Raw genomic sequence first — 23,535 nt, 5'->3', positions numbered from 1 at the left:
GCATCAAGTTGATTGTGGAGATTTAATCCGCTGCTCCTGAGGCTGCTGGGAGAGATTTCCCTTTCTTTTCTTTGTTTGCACAGCTGCTCAGCTTTGGATTTGGCCCCGCCTCTGCGTGTAGGTCGCTGGAGGGCGTCTGTTATTCGCTCAGACAGGACGGGGTTAAAGGAGCCATTGATTTCGGTGTCTCTGGCTCCCTTAGGCCGGAGGGAGGGAGGGGTACGGAGTACAGGGTGAGCCTGCGGTGGCAGAGGCTGGCGTGACATTGCATCAGCCTGAGGCACGCCGTGCGTTCTCCCGGGGAAGTTGTCCCTGGATCCCGGGACCCTGGCATGGCGGGCTGCATAGGCTCCCCGGAAGGGAGGTGTGGAGAGTGACCTGTGCTCGCACACAGGCTTCTTGGCGGCGGCAGCAGCAGTGTTAGCATCTCTTGCCCATCTCTGGGGTCCGCGCTGTTAGCCGCGGCTCGCGCCTGGCTCTGGAGCTCCTTTAAGCTGCGCTCTTAATCCCCTCTCCTCGCGCACCAGGAAACAAAGAGGGAAGAAGAAGTCTCTTGCCTCTTCGGCAGGTCCAGACTTTTCCCCGGACTCCCTCCTGGCTAGCCATGGTGCACTAACCCCCTGCAGGGGTGCACTAACCCCCTGCAGGCTGTGTACATACCGCCAACCCCAGTCCTCTCCCTGCGCTCTGACTGAAGCCGGAGCCTCAGCTCTCAGCCCCGCCCGCCCCGGCGGGTGAGCAGACAAGCCTCTCGGGCTGATGAGTGCCAGTAAGCCCCGATCCTCTGTGCGGGAATCTCTCTGCTTTGCCCTCCGCACCCCTGTTGTGCTCTCCTCCGTGGCTCTATGTTCGAAGCTTACCCCCTCCGCCACCCGCAGTCTCCGCCCGCAAAGGGGCTTCCTAGTGTGTGGAAACTTTTCCTCCTTCACAGCTCCCTCCCACTGGTGCAGGTCCCGTTCCTATTCTTTTGTCTCTGTTTATTCTTTTTTTTTTTTGCCCTACCCAGGTACGTGGGGAGTTTCTTGCGTTTTGGGAGGTCTGAGGTCTTCTGCCAGCATTCAGTAGGTGTTCTGTAGGAGTTGTTCCACGTGTAGATGTATTCCTGATGTATCTGTGGGGAGGAAGGTGATCTCCGTGTCTTAACTCTTCCGCCATCCTCCTGTTGGTTCTATCCACTCATTTTTAGATTCTGTTCCCCTGTAGTTCATTACAGAGTATTGAGTCGAGTTTCCTGTGCTATACAGTAGTTTCTTATTAATTATCTATTTTATATATAGTGTGTATATGTCAATTCCAATCTCCCATTGTATCCCTCCCACCCCCCCTTCCCCCTTGATAACCATAAGTTTGTCTTCTACATCTCTGACTCTATTTCTGTTTTGTAAATAAGTTCATTTGTACCAATTTTTTAGATTCCACATATAAGTGATATCATATATTTGTCCCTCAGTTTCTTTTTGTATTGTTTTAGATGCAATGATAGAAGATGATGATATGCATTAACATAAGTAAAATAGAGAATTTCTTAGTAAAAAATAATGATTTAAATTTAGATAAGTTATGGAAGTTTCTTAAGAGTAGGCCATTCTGCCTCTCCTTTTTTAAAAAGTTGGAAAAAGCTAGGAGCAAGGCTGTTTGTATTTTTTTAACTGGATTGACTGAATTAAGAAATGTATTTCAACTTTATATTTTACTTTTGTTACAGGATCCTCATGCAGAGGAATTTGAAGATAAAGAGTGGACATTTGTCATAGAAAATGTAAGCTAATCGTAAATTCTGTCACCTTTCATATTTTTGACTGTATAAATTACTAAGGTACATTAGCATTTTGGTGGTAGGAGAAATGTTGTCTTATAAAAATTAAATAGTGATTTGTAACTTTTAGAATTTTTTAAATGAAATGATAGCCGGTAGCAGAATTATTTGTAAATATTTTTGTTAAAAATATAGACGTAAAAATACTCTTCAATGCTGAATTATGTATATGGTCTATGTATTCTGTTGGGGGCTTGAGGGAAGGATCATGTCTTATTCATCTTTTTATCTGTTTAGCATCTGATATGGTGCTTCTCACATAACAAATGCTCATTGAAACATTTGTTGAATGAAACTATGAATGATCTTAGAAATCTTTAAAAAAAAGTATATGCTTTAACTCTTTGGGTTGAGGGATTCTAGAGTGGTACTTTAATAATCATCTTCAATTAGTTTACATATTGTGGAGTCCCAGGTGACTTGCAGGCATATAGTAGTTGTTTAATAAATGTTTATTGAATGGAGATTAGGGAAGACAGGCCATGAAGATACAGTGAGAAAGAATGTGGATTCTGGAGTCTGATAGACCTAATTGCAAGCCCTAGCTCTTCCATTTATAGGCTCTGTGATTGTGGTAAGTTTCTTAACTTCTCAGCAATCAATTTACAGGTTTGTGAGGATTAAATAATTTCAATGAATATTAGCTTTTATCATTGTCATTGACATCATTACCATGATTGTTATTAAAGTTCTAAAATATATTTGTAACAGTTTTTTTTTTTTTTTCGTGGTACGCGGGCCTCTCACTGTTGTGGCCTCTCCCGTTGCGGAGCAACAGGCTCCGGACGCGCAGGCTCAGCATCCATGGCTCACGGGCCTAGCCACTCTGCGGCATGTGGGATCTTCCCAGACTGGGCATGAACCCGTGTCCCCTGCATCGGCAGGTGGACTCTCAACCACTGCGCCACCAGGGAAGCCCTGTAACAGTTTTATAACATGCTTTATAACAGCATATTCTTCCTTTCTGTGCCTGACTTTGTTTTATATCTCAGTGGTGAAAGGAATCTTATACTTTTTCCAGCAATAGCTGGGCCATTTTTACACATGAAGATCTGGGAAGCTTGGGAAGGAGATCAGGTCCAAACACAGTGGAAGGAGTTCTGATGGCTGGATATCAAGCCAATGTCATTGTGTTATGGTTCACACATGTTAACAGTTCTGGATTTTCTATAGTGATAGGTTTGAACACTATACTTGGAATAGCATTGAGGTTTTAAAAACAAACAAACTTACACTTCTTGAAATTGGTTACAGCCTTAAAAATCTAGCTTTCATTAAGTTAAGAGCTTCTCCCCAATGGATTTTTTTACGGTTTTCAATACCTGCGGCTCTGTTATACATCTTTGTTAATTTGATGTACTAAAGAATTAGCCAGTTAATTTGGGGTTGTAATTAATGGTAGAAGTATGTAAACACTAACTTTATATTTGTTTAGAAAGGTGTTCTTATTACTCCTTTAATTAATCTTAGGATAGAGGCACAGCAGTTCTAAATTTCTGAGCAATAGGTTATAAGCTGTTATTGAAAGGTACAAGTAAAAAAAAAAAAGCTATATGATATAGATCAGGTTTGGATGCAAAAGGCATTCAAATCTATAGGATTTTAGGAAAAATATTTTTAAGTTCTGTGTTATATATTTTATAAAAATATTTTAAAGGTCTATAGAGAAATACTAAAATTAAAACAGTGAGATTTAAATGGATCATGAGATAAAGAGGTATATTTTGGATTATACTTTCCATGTTGGGGTATGTGTTTCTCAAGTCGAAGTGTACATTTATATCCTTTTTATGAAAAATATATTTAAGCCCAGCAGCTTATTTTGCTCATTTGCCTATTTATTACTCAAGTGATTGAAGTTGCTAGAAATCTGACTGTTAGGTAAGGGAGTGGCCATAGGAGGAAAATGGAAAATAAAATACATTAGCAATTCTTCTTTCCAAGTGTTTATTATTAAATTAGATTCACAAAAATCTAATAAAAATAATATAGATGACTTTTAACTATTCATATTGTTTATAAAACTTTATAAAAACAAAATTTTAATTGAACTGTTACTAGAGGTTAAATTTTACTCTGTCATCAGAAGATTTTGGAGACCTTACTCTGAGTTACATTGTGGAGAGAACATTGCATTTGTGGAGATTTCCAGCCATCATTATGCTTTTTAATAGCTGAAAGATTTTCTACCTTCTTGTCATTCTGCCTCCTCATATTCTTATATGAAAAAAATGCATTTTCCTTTTTCCCATATCATAGTATAGAGAAGACATGAGCTTTTGATTGGTTAGAATTGAGTATAAATCCTGATGTGCCTTCAAAGCTGGTGACCTTGAGATTATTTTCTAAGAGTTAATTTCTTCATCTGTAAAATGAAAGGTTTCTACTAAATGATCTCAGAGGGATTTTCTAGGTCCATGACTTTGTTTCAGTCAATAGGAATATTTTTGTAAACTTTTTTGGAAATTATCTTTTTGTAGATCAAATTTTTGATTTTCAAGTTCTTGGAGAATGAAATATTTAAAAGAGTTATCTGGCATGTCATTTTGGGATCAATTAATAACTCCCTAATTTATATCTTCCTTTAAACAATCAATATTGGCATATATATTTTCTGTATATTTTTATTTCTGGAATGGATTATGAGTATTATTGCAGGTTTCCTATTCTGAACTTTTTTAGCACAACCGTTCTTTCCCCCTACTCCTTGTTGCTATAATAGTTATTTCCTATGCCAGGATTAGGGGGAAAAAAAAACAAAGAATGAAAGAAAGAAAATTGAATTGTGGTTTCAACTCACTTTTCATGTAAACATACTTTTCACGTATTAGCCTTTGTAGTAGAAACCTAACTTCTCAGCCATGGGTATTAAAAAAACAAAACCCGCCATCTTTAAAGAGATGGTCAGAACTTAGGGGAACCTACGTATTGAAGACCTAATTTGAAGAGAAGTAAAATTAACCAGAATGTGAGAGGAACACACAATTAATTCCTTAGCTATTAATAATAGTGACAGCAATAATGATGATGATTGCTAGGAACCTAACGCAAGAAAATAACAAATAGTTTATTAGATGAGTTTCTTATGATTATTTTATTGTTGACTTTTGCCTGTTTTTACAGCAGGTTTTTTTTTGTTTTGTTTTTGAAGAGACATTTATGGGATTTGACCTATTTTACTAGCATAATGTTTATTTTTTAAAAGAGGTAAGTATTAAATGCATCCATTATTTACTTACATTGTATAAAGTTACCAGACTTAGGAACTGTGGTGAAATTGTTTTACTCTTATTAATGCATGGGAAAGAGCATGAATGCACATGTTGTGACTAAACCATTTAAAATACATTAACTTAAAGGAGAACACACTAATTTACATACTTTAAATTAGGACAACTATCATAAATTGTGAACTATTTAATGTGAAAGGATGAGTTTATATAATTAACCCTAAAACAAAACAAAAGTGGTGTATTCTCACATGGAAGATAGACTAGAATTGGGCATGTCTCCCTCTTTAGTTTTCAGGAGGAACTTAATTTTTTTCTGCTGGGACCAACTTCTGTATGGTGAGAAAAAAATGAATTTTGAGAATATTTTTTTTCTTTACCTATCCAGGTGTGTTAACTCTTTTTCCTCTTCTGGAAAACCTAGGTCAGTTTTCTGAGGTGCTAAAAGGACTCTTGCTTGGCAAGGTAATAGGGGAAGAGTTCTGTTCCACTTATATTTGTAGCTATCACAATTTTTTTACATAGTACCTTTTGTGTACTGGGTACTCAATATACTATATGTCGTTGAAGGAGTGAGTGAATAAATGATTATATTCAAACTCAGTATCCTGTAAGGTTTATTCTTTTTAAGACAGGAATTAGCATTCATCAACTATATTGAAGAAAAATTCAAAAAGTAGACTCTAGTGGCAGTGAGATATTATGTGAGGGATCCATATGTCATTACAGTAGAGGTTCTCCTGATCAGTCTCTAGTTAATTTACATGGATTACCTCATACTTTCCATTCTGTCTGTAAAACGTCCTGGTTTTAATCCCATATGTGTCAACATGGTTAGTAGGCTACTCTCTGACACACTTCTGCACACTTCTCTCACAGGTGAGTTGTAAGTTGAGTTTGACCCCTTACAAGACCTCGTGTAATGCTGTTGACCCGTTATTGTAATTATATAATTTAATTAGATGTTTCCTAGGCCAGTGAAATATCAATTTGAGGCGTTATTTCATGAAAACCGTTAAAATGCTTTAGAAAGAGTTGATAGAAGTGAGTTGTTAAAAACTGCTCTCAAATCTGGTGTGGAAATACAGCTGTAAAAAATTGGGAAAATTTATGAAAATCTGAAAGGATTTTGCATTCAGATTATTTCTCTTTTGTCCTTATATATTGATTTCATTTAAAAGTGATTGAAGTACACTAATGATACGTTATGGCTGTTGATTATGAGAAAATTGGCAGTCAACGAAATTATACTCAAAGAAGAGCCCATGAAAACTGGTGAATGAAACACATTAATATGTATTAAACAAAATTAAAATGTTTGTGTATCAGTGTTTATAATTCTTCCCTTTAATTGACCAATTCTCTGTGACATTCAGATGATTTAAGAGGGATTCTACTATGAATGTATACTAAGCCATTCTCATGGGATCTCTCTATATACTCATGTATAAGATTAAAGAATTGTTCTTAGAAATTTTCTTTTAAACCTAAATTCAATATAAGTAGACATTACATTTTTCAGGTAGTAGCAGTTCACTTTGCTTGACATCATCATATTCATTCATTCATTCAGTAGCAGGTAATTCACTGAGTATGTATTTTGTGCTGGGCACTCTTCTAGGTACTGGCAATAGAGTGGTATATAAAACACATTAAAAATCTCTTCCTCATGGAGTTTACATTTGTGTGTGTGAGAGAGAGAGAGAGAGACAGAAAATAAAAATTAATATATGGGAAATATATACTATGTTAGATAATATAAATATATAATATATGTTAAATACATGTTAAATATATAAGTGCTAAAGAGAAAAAGCAAGGAAGGGGGATAGGGATTCCACTATTACGGTTACATAGATATAATGAGCTTTATTATTTCTTGTAAGGTCTCCAAAAGAGAATTCAGGCATACTTGTCAAATTAATTTGAAAGATAGTTTAATAAGAATTTATTAAACCAATATTACAAGGTTCTAGAAAGTTTAACCTTGCAATGCTATATAAACCTTTTCCTAGGTTACAGCTCCCCTCAGTGGTGAATGATGAAATTGACTCTGGTCTAGAGAAACAGTTCTATTCCTGTAGCAATAACATGTTATAATATTGTGCTCTGCTTTACATTTTAATACATGCTTTCTGTATGTATATTTCCACATTACATACAGAAGACCTAGTGAATTTCAGAGGACTGTCTTTTTCTCTTGTAAAGTCTGGGTTTTGTTTGAAAGTCTCTTAGTAAATTGTTGTGACACTGAGAAGGCATGCTCCAAAAGAGCATTCAAAAACGGAATTTTGATATCTTTATTTTCTTTGCACTTTGTTATAACCCCACAATCAGTGAAATTTAAAGTTTTTGTTTAATATAAAATATCCCAATAAAATGCAGAAGTCTCCAAAATATATTACCGTAACAAATTTATTGGATACTTACTATATATCAGGTACTGTGTGGAATGCTATATACACATTATCTCATTTACTCACTATGATAATAGAAATTATCATACTAAGTGAAGTAAGTCAGAGAGAGACAAATATCATATGATATCACTTATATGTGGAATCTAAAAAATAATATAAATGAACATATTTACAAAACAGAAACAGACTCACAAACATTGAAAAAAAACATCGGTTACCGAAGGGGAAAGGGTAGGAGAGGGATAAATTAGGAGTTTGGGATTAGCAGATACAAACTACTATCTGTAAAATAGATAAACAACAAAGTCCTATTGTATAGCATAGGGAACTATATTCAATATCTTATAGCTTATAGTAATAAAGTATACTGGAAAAGAATGTGAAAAAGGATATATATAGATATATGTACATCTATATATATCTGAATCGCTTTGCTGTACACCAGAAACTAACACAACATTGTAAATTAACTATACTTCAATGTAAAAGACATAAGAAAAAAAATGTAGAAGGAGTAATAAACCTCTATGTACCCATCTCCAAGCTTCAATAATCTTCAATACTTTGGTAAACTTATTTCATCCCCAGTTTTATTTCATTCCTACAGTTTTTTAAACCAGATTATTTAATCTTAGATATTGTATCATTTCTTCTGTAAATAACGAAGGCCACTTTTGAACACCATCAGTTTGGGAACTTGTTAAAAGTTATTGGCATGTTAGAAAAGGTGATCAATCTACAAAAGGTTTTTTTGTTTTGTTTTGTTTTTTTAATTTTTTGTAAACTTAATTTCCTTGTAGATCATCTTTCTGACCTGGTAGGCCTAAGGTTCGAAATTAACTATTTTGTTCCTTGAGAAGTGATATTATGTGTTCTTGTTTTCATATAGAAGATATTTAAGTTAATATTAGAAGCAACAAGGCTTTTCCCCCAACCCCCTTAGAATTAAACTCCTGCATTTAGAATAGGAAGCTCATAGTTCAGACAGCCTTTCCTGATCTTTTAATTATCCTGTCAACTTTCTGTTGTATATGATTATGTGAATGGTGACTGTCTGTGTAAATTAGGTAGGGTATTCTAGATATAGCTAGTAGTTAAATGAAGCTTTGTGAGCCAGCTCAGTCTCATTGTGGTTAAATTTCAGAGAAAGTCCATACATAATACACTTTTTTTTCCTCCTTCATTTTCCTTATATTAAATATTTAGTGTGTTGTTCAGTTCAGAAATATCTCAGATTGTGTTTCTGAAGGAAAATTCCATCTCCTTTATTCTGAAGTGACCCTTTGGCTTTAAAGAAAGTAATGGAGGTGCTTTTGTTGTACTTAAAGAAAGGTATGTCCAAGAATGATCATATATGCCTTGAGCCTGACAATTCTCAAAATCCTAAAATTCTTGTGTAACTACCTATTTGCTTAAATACTTATTTAGTTTTCCCTTTTCATCTTGCCTGTCATTTTTTTTGTTAATTGTCAATTTTATTAGATTATATGAATTAGAAGAAAGCAAGTTACCATCTTCAAATCCTACACTCTAAAATTCTTGACACAGGAAGGGACCTTACATGGATTAACATCTAAAGTCTACTGTGAGGTATTTATCTATGTGTGACGCAAGAAACCCTGTGTTAAAGTAGTAAATAAACTACTGCATGTTAAACAATTTATTTCATGTAGTAGTTTACTTTGTAAAATGTCCTAGCTAACAAATTTAAGTTTTATTTAGCAGCAACAAAGCACTATTTTCATACTATTATGTGTATCTTACATGTGTATACTATTGGGTAGTCTTTTTGGTTAGATTTTCTGATTTTTGTCCCAGTTCATCAACTTTATTAATGTTAATCATACCTTACAGATCAAGCAAGTAGAACAATATAAAACTTCACCAGATTAAAGTCTTGGTATTCATATTTGCTTATTCATTCACTAACTGTTGATTAAATGGATACCATGTCGTAGATATTTGCTAGTTATTGAGAGTATAATACTGAAAAAGCTATGGCTCCTGACTCCAAGTATCCTACAGTCTGAGAGGGAAATAAACAGGCAACCACCACAATAAAAGTGTAGGGTGTTAAATGTGCACATATAAAGATTGCCTAACCCAGTCTTGGTGGATGAGGGGAAGCTTTCTATTGAAAGTGATGTATAAGTTGAAACCTAAAAGATAAAGTTATTTTTTTAATTGAAGTATAGTTAATTTACAATATTATATTAATTTCAGGTATACAGCATAGCAATTCAGTATATTTACAGATTATGCTCCATTAAAAGTTACTACATGAGGGGGACCTTCAAGATGGTGGAAGAGTAAGACATGGAGATCACCTTCCTCCCCACAGATACATCAAAAGTACATCTACATGTGGAACAACTCCTACAGAACACCTACTGAATGCTGGCAGAAGACCTCAGACTTCCCAAAATGCAAGAAACTCCCCACGTACCTGGGTAGGGCAAAAGAAAAAAGAAAAAACAGACAAAAGAATAGGGACAGGACCTGCACCTCGGGGAGGGAGCTATGAAGGAGGAAAGGTTTCCACACACTAGGAAGCCCCTTCACTGGCAGAGACGGGGGGTGGTGGGGGGGAAGCTTCAGAGCCACAGAGGAGAGCGCAGCAACAGGGGTGCGGAGGGCAAAGCGGAGAGATTCCCGCACAGAGGATCAGTGCCGACCAGCACTCACCAGCCTGAGAGGCTTGTCTGCTCACCCGCTGGGGTGGGTGGGGGCTGGGAGCTGAGGCTCGGGCTTCGGAGGTCAGATCCCAGAGAGAGCACTGGGGTTGGCGGCGTGAACACAGCCTGAAGGGGGCTAGTGCGCCACAGCTAGCTGGAGGGAGTCCGGAGAAAAGTCTGGACCTGTCTAAGAGGGAAGAGACCATTGTTTCGGGGTGTGCGAGGAGAGGGGATTCCTTTCCTGTCTGCCCACAGAAGGCAGAACACTACCTAAACGAGCTCCAGAGACGGGCATGAGCCGTGGCTATCAGCTCGGACATCAGAGACAGGCATGAAGTGCTAACGCTGCTGCTGCAGCCATGAAGAATCCTGTGTGCAAGCACAGGTCACTATCCACACGTCTCACCCCCCTAACCCGGAACACTGGGAGCCTGTGCAGCCCACCACTGCCAGGGTCCCGTGATCCAGGGAGAACTTCCATGGGAGAACACACGGTGCGCCTCAGGCTGTTGCAATGTCACACTGGCCTCTGCCACCGCAGGCTCACCCCGCATTCCAATTATAACTGCCGTACCCCTCCCTCTTCCTGGCATGAGTGACCCACAGCCCCCTAATCAGCCGCTGCTTTAACCCCATCCTTTCTGGTCGGGAACAGAAGCCTGAAGGCAACCTACGCACGGAGCTGGGGCCAAAACCAAAGCTGAACCCCAGGAGATGTGCAAACGAAGAAGAGAAAGGGAAATTTCTCTGTGCAGCCTCAGGAGCAGTGGATTAAATGCCTGCAATCAACTTGAGGAACCCTGCACCTGTGGAATACCCGAATAGACAACAAATCAATGCAAAATTGAGGCAGTGGACTTTGGGAGCAACTATAGGCTTGGGGTTTCCTGTGTGCGACTGACTTGTTTCTGATTTTTATGTTTATCTTAGTATAGTTTTTAGCACTTGTTATTGTTGGGTTTGTATATTGGTTTGGTTACTCTCTTTGTTACTTTTCATGTTTTTATTTTAATTTTTTATTTAGTTATTTTAAAAAAATTTTAATTTTAATTATTTTATTTAATTAATTAATTTTTATTTTTAAAAATTTTTCTTTCTTTCTTTTTTTCTCCCTTTTCTTCTGAGCCATGTGACTGACAAGGTCTTGGTGCTCCTGCCTGGTGTCAGGCCTGAGCCTCTCGGGTGGGAGAGCCAAGTTCAGGACATTGGTCCACCAGAGACCTCCCAGCCCCACATAATACCAAATGGTGAAAGCTCTCCCACAGATCTCCGTCTCAATGCTAAGACCCAGCTCCACTCAACGACCAGCAAGCAACAGTGCTGAACACCCTATGCCAAACAACTAGCAAGACAGGAACACAACCCCACCCATTAGCAGAGAGGCTGCCTAAAATCATAATAAGTCCACAGACACCCCAAAACACACCACCAGACGTGGGCCTGCCCAGCAGAAAGGCAAGATCCAGCCTCATCCACCAGAACACAGGCACTAGTCCCCTCTACCAGGAAGCCTACACAACCCACTGAACCAACTTTAGTCAGTGGGGACAGACACCAAAAACAATGGGAACTACGAACCTGCAGCTGCAAAAAGGAGACCCCAAACACAGTAAGATAAGCAAAATAAGAAGACAGAGAAATACACAGCAGATGAAGGAGCAAGGTAAAAACCCACCAGACCTAACAAATGAAGAGGAAATAGGCAGTCCACCTGAAAAAGAATTCAGAGTAATGATAGTAAAAATGATCCAAAATCTTGGAAATAAAATGGAGAAAATACAAACGTTTAACTAGGACCTAGAAGAACTAAAGAGCAAACAAACAATGATGAATAACACAATAAATGAAATAAAAAAATTCTCTGGAAGGAATCAATAGCTGGATAAGTGACCTGGAAGATAAAATAGTGGAAATAACTACCACAGAGCAGAATAAAAAAGAATGAAAAGAACTGAGGACAGTCTCAGAGACTTCTGGGACAACACTAAATGCACCAACATTCGAATTATAGGGATTCCAGAAGAAGAAGAGAAAAAGAAAGGATCTGAGAAAATATTTGAAGAGATTATAGTTAAAAACTTCCCTTAACAATGGAAAGGAAATAGTCAATGAAGTCCAGGAAGCATAGCGAGTCCCATACAGGATAAATCCAAGGAGAAACATGTCAAGACACATATTAACCAAACTGTCAAAAATTAAATACAAAGAAAACATATTAAAAGCAGCAAGGGAAAAGCAACAAATAACATACAAGGGATTCCCCATAAGGTTAACAACTGATCTTTCAGCGGAAACTCTGCAAACCAGAAGGGACTGGCATGACATATTTAAAGTGATGAAAGGGAAAAACCTACAAACAAGATTACTCTACCCAGCAAGGATCTCATTCAGATTTGACGAAGAAATTAAAACCTTTACAGACAAGCAAAAGTTAAGAGAATTCAGCACCACCAAACCAGCTTTACAACAAATGCTAAAGGAACGTCTCTAGGCAGGAAACACAAGAGAAGGAAAACACCTACAAAAACAAACTCAAAACAGTTGAGAAAATGGTAATAGGAACACACATATCGATAATTACCTTAAATGTAAATGGATTAAATGCTCCAATGAAAAGACAGACTGGCTGAATGTATACAAAAACAATATATATGCTGTCTACAAGAGACCGACTTCAGACCTAGGGACACATACAGACTGAAATTGAGGGGAAGGAAAAAGATATTCCATGCAAATGGAAATCAAAAGAAAGCTGGAGGAGCAACTCTCATATCAGACAAAATAGACTTTAAAATAAAGACTATTAAAAGAGACAAGGACACTACATAATGATCAAGGGATCAATCCAAGAAGATATAACAATTGTAAATATTTATGCACCCAACATAGGAACACCTCAATACTTAAGGCAAATGCTAACAGCCATAAAAGGGTTATGGCAATAACACAATCAACAATAACACAATCATAGTAGGGGACTTTAACACCCCACTTTCATCAATGGACAGATCATCCATAATGAAAATAAATAAGGAAACACAAGCTTTAAATAACACATTAAACAAGATGAACTAATTGATACTTATAGGATATTCCATCCAAAAACAACAGAGTACATTTTCTTCTCAAGTGCTCATGGAATATTCTCCAGGATAGATCATATTTTGGGTCACAAATCAAGCCTTGGTAAATTTAAGAAAATCTAAATCATATCACATATCTTTTCCGACGACAATGCTATGAGACTAGATGTCAATTACAGGAAAAAAACTGTAAAAAATACAAACACATGGAGACTAAGCAATACGCTACTAAATAACCAAGAGATCAATGAAGAAATCAAAGAGGAAATCAAAAAATACCTAGAAACAATTGACAATGAAGACACGACAGCCCAAAACCTATGGGATGCAGCAAAAGCAGTTCTAAGAGGGAAGTTTATAGCAATACAATCCTACCTCAAGAAACAAGAAACATCTGAAATAAAGACCCTAACCTTACACCTAAAGCAGTTAGAGAAAGAAGAACAAAAAACCCCCAAAGTTAGCAGAAGGAAAGAAATCATAAAGATCAGATCAGAAATAAATGAAAAAGAAATGAAGGAAACGATAGCAAAGATCAATAAAACTAAAAGCTGGTTCTTTGGGAAGATAAACAAAATTGATAAGCCACTAGCCAGACTGATCAAGAAAAGAAGGGAGAAGACTCAAATCAATAGAATTAGAAATGAAAAAGGATAAGTAACAACTGACACTGCAGAAATATAAAGAATCGTGAGAGATTACGACAAACAACTCTATGCCAATAAAATGGACAACCTGGAAGAAATGGACAAATTCTTAGAAAAGCACAACCTTCCAAGACTGAACCAGGAAGAAATAAAAAATATAAACAGACCAATCACAAGCACTGAAGTTGAAACTGTGATCAGAAATCTTCAAACAAAATCCCAGGACCAGATGGCTTCACAGGCAAATTCTGTCAAACATTTAGAGAAGAGCTTACACCTATCCTGCTCAAACTCTTCCAAAATATAGCAGAGGGAGGAACACGCCCAAACTCATTCTAGGAGGCCACCATCACCCTGATACCAAAACCAGACAAAGATGTCACAAAGAAAGAAAACTACAGGCCAATATCACTGATGAACATAGATGCAAAAATCCTCAACAGACTACTAGCAAACAGAATCCAACAGCACACTAAAAGGATCATACACCATGCTAATGTGGCATTTATCCCAGGAATGCAAGGATTCTTCAATATATGCAAATCAATCAATGTGATATACCATATTAACAAACAGAAGGATAAAAACCATATGATAATCTCAGTAGATGCAGGAAAAACTTTTGACAAAATTCAACACCCACTTATGATAAAAACTCACCAGAAAGTAGACACAGAGGGAACTTACCTCAACTTAATAAAGGCCATATATGACAAACCCACAGCCAACATTGTTCTCACTGGTGAAAAACTGAAACCATTTCCTCTAAAATCAGGAGCAAGACAAGGATGCCCACTCTCACCACTATTATTAAACATAGTTTTGGAAGTTTTAGCCACAGCAATCAGAGAAGAAGAAATAAAAGGAATCCAAATCGGAAAAAAAGAAGTAAAGCTCTCACTGTTTGCAGATGCCATGATACTATACATTGAGAATCCTAAAGATGCTACTAGAAAACTACTAGAGCTAATCAATGAATTTGGTAAAGTATCAGTATACAAAATTAATGGAAAGAAATCTCTTGCATTCCTATACACTAATGATGAAAAATCTGAAAGAGAAATTGAGGAAACGCTCCCATTTACCATTGCAACAAAAAGAATAAAATACCTAGGAACAAACCTACCTAGGGAGACAAAAGACCTGTATGCAGAAAATTATAAGACACTGATGAAAGAAATTAAAGATGATGCAAACAGATGGAGAGATATACCATGTTCTTGGACTGGAAGAATCAACATTGTGAAAATGACTATACTACCCAAAGCAATCTACAGATTCAATGCAATCCCTATCAAACTAGCAATGGCATTTTTCACAGAACTAGAACAAAAAGTTTCACAATTTGTGTGGAAACACAAAAGAATAGCCAAAGCAATCTTGAGAAAGAAAAATGGAGCAATCAGCCTCCCTGACTTCAGGCTTCCTGACTGCAGGCTATATTACAAAGTTACAGTAATCAAGACAGTATGGTACTGGCACAAAAACAGAGATATAGATCAGTGGAACAGGATAGAAAGCCCAGAGATAAACCCACACACATATGGTCACCTTATCTTTGATAAAGGAGGCAAGAATATACAATGGAGAAAAGACATCCTCTTCAGTAAGTGGTGCTGGGAAAACTGGACAGCTACATATAAAAGAATGAAATTAGAACACTTCCTAACACCATACACAAAAATAAACTCAAACTGGATTAAAGACGTAAATGTAAGGCCAGACACTAGAAAACTCTTAAAGGAAAACATAGGAGAACACTCTATGACATAAATCACAGCAAGATCCTTTTTGACCCACCTCCTAGAGAAATGGAAATAAAAACAAAAATAAACAAATGGGATCTAATGAAACTTAAAAGCTTTTGCACAACAAAGGAAACCATAAACAAGACAAAAAGACAATCCTCAGAATGGGAGAGAATATTTGCGAATGAAGCAACTGACAAAGGATTAATCTCCAAAATATACAAGCAGCTCATGCAGCTCAATATCAAAAAAACAACCCAATCTAAAAATGGGCAGAAGATCTAAATAGACATTTCTCCAAAGAAGATATACAGATTGCCAACAAACACATGAAAGGATGCTCAACATCAGTAATCATTAGAGAAATGCAAATCAAAACTACAGTGAGGTTCACCACCTCACACCTGTTAGAAAGGCCATAAACAAAAAATCTACAAACAATAAATGCTGGAGAGGGTGTGGAGAAAAGAGAACCCTCTTGTACTGTTGGTGGGAATGTAAATTGATACAGCCATTATGGAGAACAGTATGGAGGTTCCTTAAAAAACTAAAAGTAGAACTACCATATGAGCTGGAATTCCCACTACTGGGCATATACCCTGAGAAAACCATAAATCAAAAATAGTCATGTACCACAATGTTCATTGCAGCACTATTTACAATAGCCAGAACATGGAAGCAACTTAAGTGTCCATTGGCAGATGAATGGATAAAGAAGGTGTGGCACATATATACAGTGGAATATTACTCAGCCATAAGAAGAAACGAAATTGAGTTATTTGTAGTGAGGTGGATGGACCTAGAGTCTGTCATACAGAGTAAAGTCAGAAAGCGAAAAAGAAATACCGTATGCTGGCACATATATTTGGAATCTAAAAAAAACAATGGTTCTGACGAGCCTAGGGACAGGACATGAATAAGACGCAGACGTAGAGAATGGACTTGAGGACACTGGGAGGGGGAAGGGTTAACTGGAATGAAGTGAGGGAGTGGCATTGACATATATACATTACCAAATGTAAAATAGATAGCTAGTGGGAAGCAGCTGCATCGCATGGGGAGGTTAGCTCCGTGCTTTGTGACCACCTAGAGGGATGGGTTGGGGAGGGTGGGAGGGAGACGCAGGAGGGAGGGGATATGGGGATATATGTATACATATAGCTGATTCACTTTGTTATACAGCAGAAACTAACACACCATTGTAAAGCAATTATACTCCAATAAAGATGTTAAAAAAGAAAAAGTTTATTACACGATAAGGCTATAGTTCCATGTGCTTGTATCCTTGTTGCTTACCTATTTTATACATAGTAGTTTGTATAGTTTAATCCTATACCCCTAATTTGCCCCTTCCCTTTCCCTTTTCCCAGTGGTAACGGCTCTTGTTTTCTATATCTGTCAGCCTGTTTGTTTTGCATATACATTCATTTGTATTTTTTTAAAAGATAAAATTTTTACGTTCCTTTTTTTGTAATCTCAAAATCCAAAATCTCTACTGCCTAAAGACTTTTTTTAAGTATTATTTTTTGGAAATTTGGTTCAAACTCATTTGGTGGCAAAACCTGTGCTGACCTGAAGTGAGGCTATTTGTAGTATTTATTCCACTTAGTGTGAAAATTCATTTTGCTGCACATATATTAATATGTCTGATTATGGGGTGCTGCCTCAGACCTCACTGGGAATGTGCTATTATCTGGGCACTGTAGTGTAGGCATACACACTGTATTGCCTTCCTAAAATCCAAATAAGAGATTTTAGATAAGAGATTAAGTACTTCTGATAGTCAGCTGCAGGGATTTTGGAGAGTGCTTTAGGTGGCTGGATTAACTTGAGCGAGAGAGATCATGGTTAGTTTGTGAACAGCATATAGTTCAACAGATTACTTTCTTGAGTATTTCATTCTAAAAAGAGTGGTTGATTTTTCTAGGGTTGTAGTAATTTACAACTATTTAGTTGAATTATATGATAATTAAGAAACTAAAAAATTCACTGTATAGTTGTGAATCTACAGATTTACATGCTTCACACTGTAGGTAATAGTGGTAAAGGAAAGAACTGTTGATGTTGTTAGTTTAAGCCAATATTCGCTGCCTTAAATCATCCATGCATATACCTGGGCCCTAGCTTGGGCCTACTGAATTAGAATTCTGATGCAGAAGGGAGGTGGCTTTAGGAACATTGGGGTCACCTGCTTATGTACTTCTTCGGCAAATTAAAAATTTGGAAAATGGAGTGGGGTGGATGAGTGTATAAGACAGTACTTTATACATTGTGAAATGTATTCCATTATGAAAATAATTTGTGCCCTCATACTTATATCAATTAAACAGATGTTATATTAAACAGATGTTCAACTGATCAATAACTTTATAAATCATAAATAATATTTGAAAAGTTTTATTAAAGAATAGAGAATGTTATCAAATTAAATACCTCATTTAATCCTTACGAAACCTCTCTAAAGTGGACATTATTATAATTTATTTATCTCAGTGAGGTTAAGTGACCAGCCCCAAAGCACACAGAAAACCACTTAGCCTGGTCTCAAGCTCAAGTCTTCAGACTCTGAAGCCCATGCATTTTACCATTTATTTACTCATTCACTCATCAAACATTTTCTGTCCTAGGCACTGGGTTTAGAGCCTAGCTGTACTAATAAATTACTACAGAGGATGCACGAGAACATCTCAGATACTACAATCTGGTTTGAGAGACACACACATGAAACAAGAATAGTGATATGTGCTATGTTTAATGTATAGTGATAGTTGAAAAGTATAACAGAAATTAGAGATAGATGGGTTAATATGGACTGAAATTATCAAGAACGTTTTAGGAGCAGCTTTTCAAACTTACCTGTGTTTATCCCTAGAGATATGTGGCAGTTTCTATCTTTCTGTATTGTTAACTTTTCTTCTCTAATATGTGCTTAAAGGTATTTTTTTTAAATGAAATGTTCACAGGATCATTTTAGAAAGAGGCAAAAGTAATATGAATTTTAAAATGAAACATGAATCAAAGAAATGTCATGTCTTGATTGAGCTGCTTTTGGTTATACTTCCCAGGTCCTCAGAGGTATGCATTCTGCTCCTTTACTGTTAAGGGTAATTGAGAGGAAAAGTTGGAGAAGCATTAGAGAGTGGGAAAAGCAAGGCCAAAAGCTCAAGGGCTCAGTTAGACCTGGATTTGAATCATACTTATTAGCAGTGTAAATTTGGACTTTATACTTATTTATCCTTTCAGAACCTCTGTTTTCTCATCTGTAAAACTGAGATATCTTACAAAATGATAGCTGAGATTAAAGATATTAAAGGCATAAAAAGAATCTAGCATAATGCTTGGTATATAGTAAGAATTCAATGCATGATAATATAATAAATGACAGAGAGACTTTACAAATGAGCAGAAAATAATAAACTTTCATTATTAGGAATAATAATAAAAGGAATACTTGGGGGAACAAGGGAATTAATTAGTTGATTAGGTTAAAAAACAGGTGTGAAAAAAAAAAAACAGGTGTGGAAACTCATGAATACCAGGTTTAGAATTGATAATCCTTGACCAAAGAACAGGTCTTTATAAGCAGAAGGTTTCAAACAGGATGTATATTGAAATATGGAGTCACTTACCCTACTATCTGGATCTGTGAAATCATCTCTCCCTCAGTAGACAGGCAGTAGCCTGCACTGGTGATAGATGCCATAGCCAGCTTTCTGTCTCACACATTGAAGGCTCTTAACCATGAATCTTGGGACCCTTAGGGGTTCTTACACGGATGGACTTCAGAAAATTGAGATTTCTTTAAAATGTAGTAAGAGTTTGTGTATGAAGTTCCTTAAAAAACAAACAGCAACCAGATTTTCAATGAAATCTTTGTCAAGAACAATTTAAGGACTACTGGGTGTTTTCACAATTTTTGAAAAATAGGTGAGTGACATGATTCAATCAGGAAAACCTCTCTCGTGTGGATAACCCATTTTATTACTATGTAACTTTAGATAGTAGTTAGCCTTTTGTCTTATTTTCTTTAATCTACTATGCTTTTTATAGACAGTGAATGGAAGGCACCAGCTTATAGCCCCAAATAACATTTTTGAGTAATATTTAAAAGTTTAAATTTGTTAGAGGTTTGAATTAATGTGTGCATTTCATCAAGAAGCCTTAAAACTAAAGGAAGTAGAACAGTAACATAATATTGTTTTGCATTGTAGTAGACGTTTCCATTTAAAATTGATACTGGAATAGGAAGTATTTTAGTGCATGATTACTGTATCTCCAACAACTGTCTGTCTGTGGAGATGACTATAAGTTGACTAAAAGGTGACTTATAGGAGTTAAGGAAAATACCACAGCCTTGCACATTCTAGTTTCTATAAACTAAAAAAATTGTCTGAACTTTATACCAAATGAATTTGATGGCATATACTTTTTGTAGTTATTATTGGGTCACAGTAGTATACTGCAGTCTGTTTTCTAAATTGCTAGAGCCATTTAGTTTATTCTTCTTACTTCCTGCTAGCTACCTTCAAATGCCTTTCACATAGATGAGTAAGAGAGAAAGACAACCAGAGTTGCTTTCAGTTCTGTTTTTTGCCAGCTGGAGGGAGGAAGCTGATAAGACAGTCAGCTATCAAAACAAACCCCTAATACTACACCAGAGATATTTAAAACCAGCAGTATATTTGAGCAATTTTTTACATGTTTATTCATAGAAGTTCAGCAGTAAAAGATACTGCCACATACAAGATGTTATGAATCTGCATGAGGCCTTTTTTCCCCTGATGAAAGACACTAGAACAGAGACTTGGTAATTATTTTACAGTAGGAGTCTAATGACACTCCAGACTTTTAATAGAAAAGTATTTAAGATTTTTCAGTTTGTTACTTTCACTTTTCTATTCTCTCAGTAATATATAAATAAAACTTCCTTTGTCTTATAATGGAATGGATTTTTGGCATTCTAGTTTTCTGCCACATCAGCCACCTTAAAAGACTTAGTTAATATGTTGAAAGCGCCTACATAAATTTTTGCTCAAAGACAACCATGAAGTGAATTACAAATACAGACTCTTAAACATCTAAGTTAAATTATTTCTTTGTGTAGAATTGGAACTTTGCGTTATGTAATTGGACATAGGTGCATTTGTACTGACAGAAGAGCAAATGGAATATTTTCATGAATTATATTCTGTTAAATGGAATTGCTGACATTATAAGAGAGATGCATAACTGATTAGAGAAACAAAATTTACCTGTGTACTTCAGCTCCGTTGTGGAAAATTACCAGTTTGAGCATACAAAACTGTCCTAGTACTTTAACACCCCTAAGCTCTCCAGAAAATAAGATTTTCACAATTCTCTGTGAATAATCTATTATCCTACCCCTCTTTTTTTGTATTTTAATACCTGATTTCCCTCTAAAAATTTTTTTTGTGATACTATTTTCTTTATACTATAGTGACTAATGTTTTATATCATGAATTTAACGACTCATTTTTCTGTAGCATGTCTCTGTGGTCTTACATAAATTGGGTATAATGGTTGATTTTTATCAGCATTGTGTCAACTAGCAGCTATTGAAATACAGTGTCTTATAATAACAATCTTATGCTCAATGACATGATAAAACATTGTTCTGATTAATATGCTACTTTAGTTTAAAATAATTCAGTGCTTAAAGAATATTCTTCTTTGCCTTAAGACAGACTTGTTTTTAAATAAAAATTATTTTGGAGAAACTCTGAGCAATACACAGAAGCTTTGTTAACTCCTCTTCTTGTCTTGCCTTTGAAATTTGGTTGACAATAATTGATATTTCATTACGGAGGTAATGAGAAGATATTTCTTAAGTTGTATAAGAACATCAGAATCAAGGGTAGAAACTCCTCATCTCCTGAATCTTGTGGGGCCTAGCTATATTACCATGTTATTGAGATCATAAGGACCACAGCAATGAAGATATTTATAGTTTATCATCTTTCCAAGTTGCTTTTTGCAAACTTTAAACAAAAAAGCTACTTACATATAGTATATCCTCAGACAGTTTGTAGCTAGAGGAGGAGCAATTTGTTATTATTTCCCTGAATACCTTTTTTTCCTGGAGTTATTTACCTTTTAGATCCTGGCAATCTGAATTGTCTTGTGGCATTTGTTGATTATTTCAACCAAATCATTAGAATAAACTAGACTTGTCAGAACACTTGAGACTATGTTGAAAGGAAAGTTATGTGTTGAATACGTTAAATGTTTGTTGAATGGCTTAATAGGAGAACAATTCTCTCTTTATACCTCTGTGTGTGTGTGTGTGTATGTATGTATATATACATACATACATACACACACACACACACAACACATATATATGTATGTAACTTAAATATAAGCACTGCTTGCTAAGAAGCACAGAACTGTCCTTAGGGGGTGGGGGATGGGAGTGGTGAGTTAGGGAGAGGTACTCCGTTGCCACTTTCTTTAGGCAGGATTTCTTGATATAACTTTCTTCTTGCTTTTCCTTTCATTTCCTGTTTTGTTTTTTTTTTTTTGCGGTACGCGGGCCTCTCACTGTTGTGGCCTCTCCCGTTGCGGAGCACAGGCTCTGGACGCACAGACTCAGCGGCCATGGCTCACGGGACCAGCCGCTCCGCGGCATGTGGGATCTTCCCAGACCCGTGTCCCCTGCATCGCCAGGCAGACTCTCAACCACTGCGCCACCAGGGAAGGCCTCATTTCCTGTTTTTGTCTTGAATTAATGGCTCTGATTTTATAAAACCTGAATTATTGCATTCTTTTGAAAATGGAGTCAATTTGGAAATAAATCAATCAGTAAAATAAATTTGAAGAATTTTTCATTTCTCATTAAGCTTAAGAAGTTTAGGAAAGTGGTCAGATGGCATGCAATAGGTATATAACTCTTAATTAGATCACTAGAAATCATAGGATTTATTTACATTATCTGAATACATATTAAACTTCTTTAACCAAAGCAATCAACAATATATGCCTCCCAAGCTCTTTTACTATAGATATTTTCCAAAATAATTTTTCTACTGGCCTTTTTTTTTTTTTGCTTTTCAAACTGTATACAGCACAGTGACTCTAGTTAACAATACTGTGTTGTGTATTTGACAGTTGCTAATATCTTAACAGTTCTCATCACAAGGAAAAGAAATTGTAACTGTGTGGTGATGGATGTTTAAACTTACTGTGGTAATCATTGGTAATATATATACATGTAACAAGTCATTACATTGTACACCTAAAACCAGTACAATGTTATATGTCAATTATATCTCAATTTAAAAAACAACAACAACAACCAAAGGAGAGTAGGATTAAACTCTTTGTAAAAGAGACCATTATTATCCTATTAATGGGTCACAGAATGAATGTTTTTGGGCTTCCTTATACTGGGTACTATAAAGTTGATTGTACATTTACTTCCTAGACTTTGGGGATATAAACAAGGTTTCGGTTCTCAAGTAGTTGTCAGTCCAGTCAGAGAGGCAGATCTATGAGTAAATGATAGGACTACAATGATAATGCTAGAAAAGAGGCAGGTGGAAGGTCCATCGAGGTTGTCAAGGAGTGGTTGTGTCTGTCAGAGACATGGGAAACGCTTTAGAGAACACTTATGAACTGTGGCTTGAAAGACTTTCAAAAGTTTACCTACAAGATAAAGTTGTATGAGAAGGTCAGGGTCTGGGGTAGGGACAGAAGAAAAAACCTTGGTAAAGGTACAGAGATAAATTTGCTACAGCTTCATACCCAAAATGGAGAGAGCAGAAGGGGTTGACACTACCGAGATGAGAAAGGACCAGATTGTGGCTGGCCTTGTATGCTGTATGAAAGATTCTGAACTTTATCCCAAGGGTCTCTGGGTCCCAAACCTGGCTGCCCATCAGAATCACCTATGGGTC

The 23,535-nt window shown here is 36.5% G+C and overlaps 1 protein-coding gene across 3 annotated transcripts in view; it reads left to right on the top strand.

The window, feature by feature from the left end:
- Window positions 1-23,535, top strand: part of EHBP1 (EH domain binding protein 1) — a 460,296-nt gene that overhangs the window by 190,233 nt on the left and 246,528 nt on the right. For all 3 annotated transcript variants that reach the window (XM_089922339.1, XM_089922338.1, XM_022597318.3), the window contains exon 5: window positions 1,706-1,759. In XM_089922339.1, coding sequence (XP_089778465.1) covers window positions 1,706-1,759 — 54 coding nt within the window. The remainder of the gene's footprint in view (window positions 1-1,705; window positions 1,760-23,535) is intronic.

Source organism: Delphinapterus leucas, chromosome 13 (assembly GCF_059928025.1).
Source record: "Delphinapterus leucas isolate spDelLeu-1000000601 "Yukka" chromosome 13, BTC_Dleu_Yukka2, whole genome shotgun sequence".
Taxonomy (NCBI): domain Eukaryota; kingdom Metazoa; phylum Chordata; class Mammalia; order Artiodactyla; family Monodontidae; genus Delphinapterus; species Delphinapterus leucas.
Note: the sequence above shows the minus strand (reverse complement) of the source record. Positions and strands in the feature narration are given on the sequence as shown.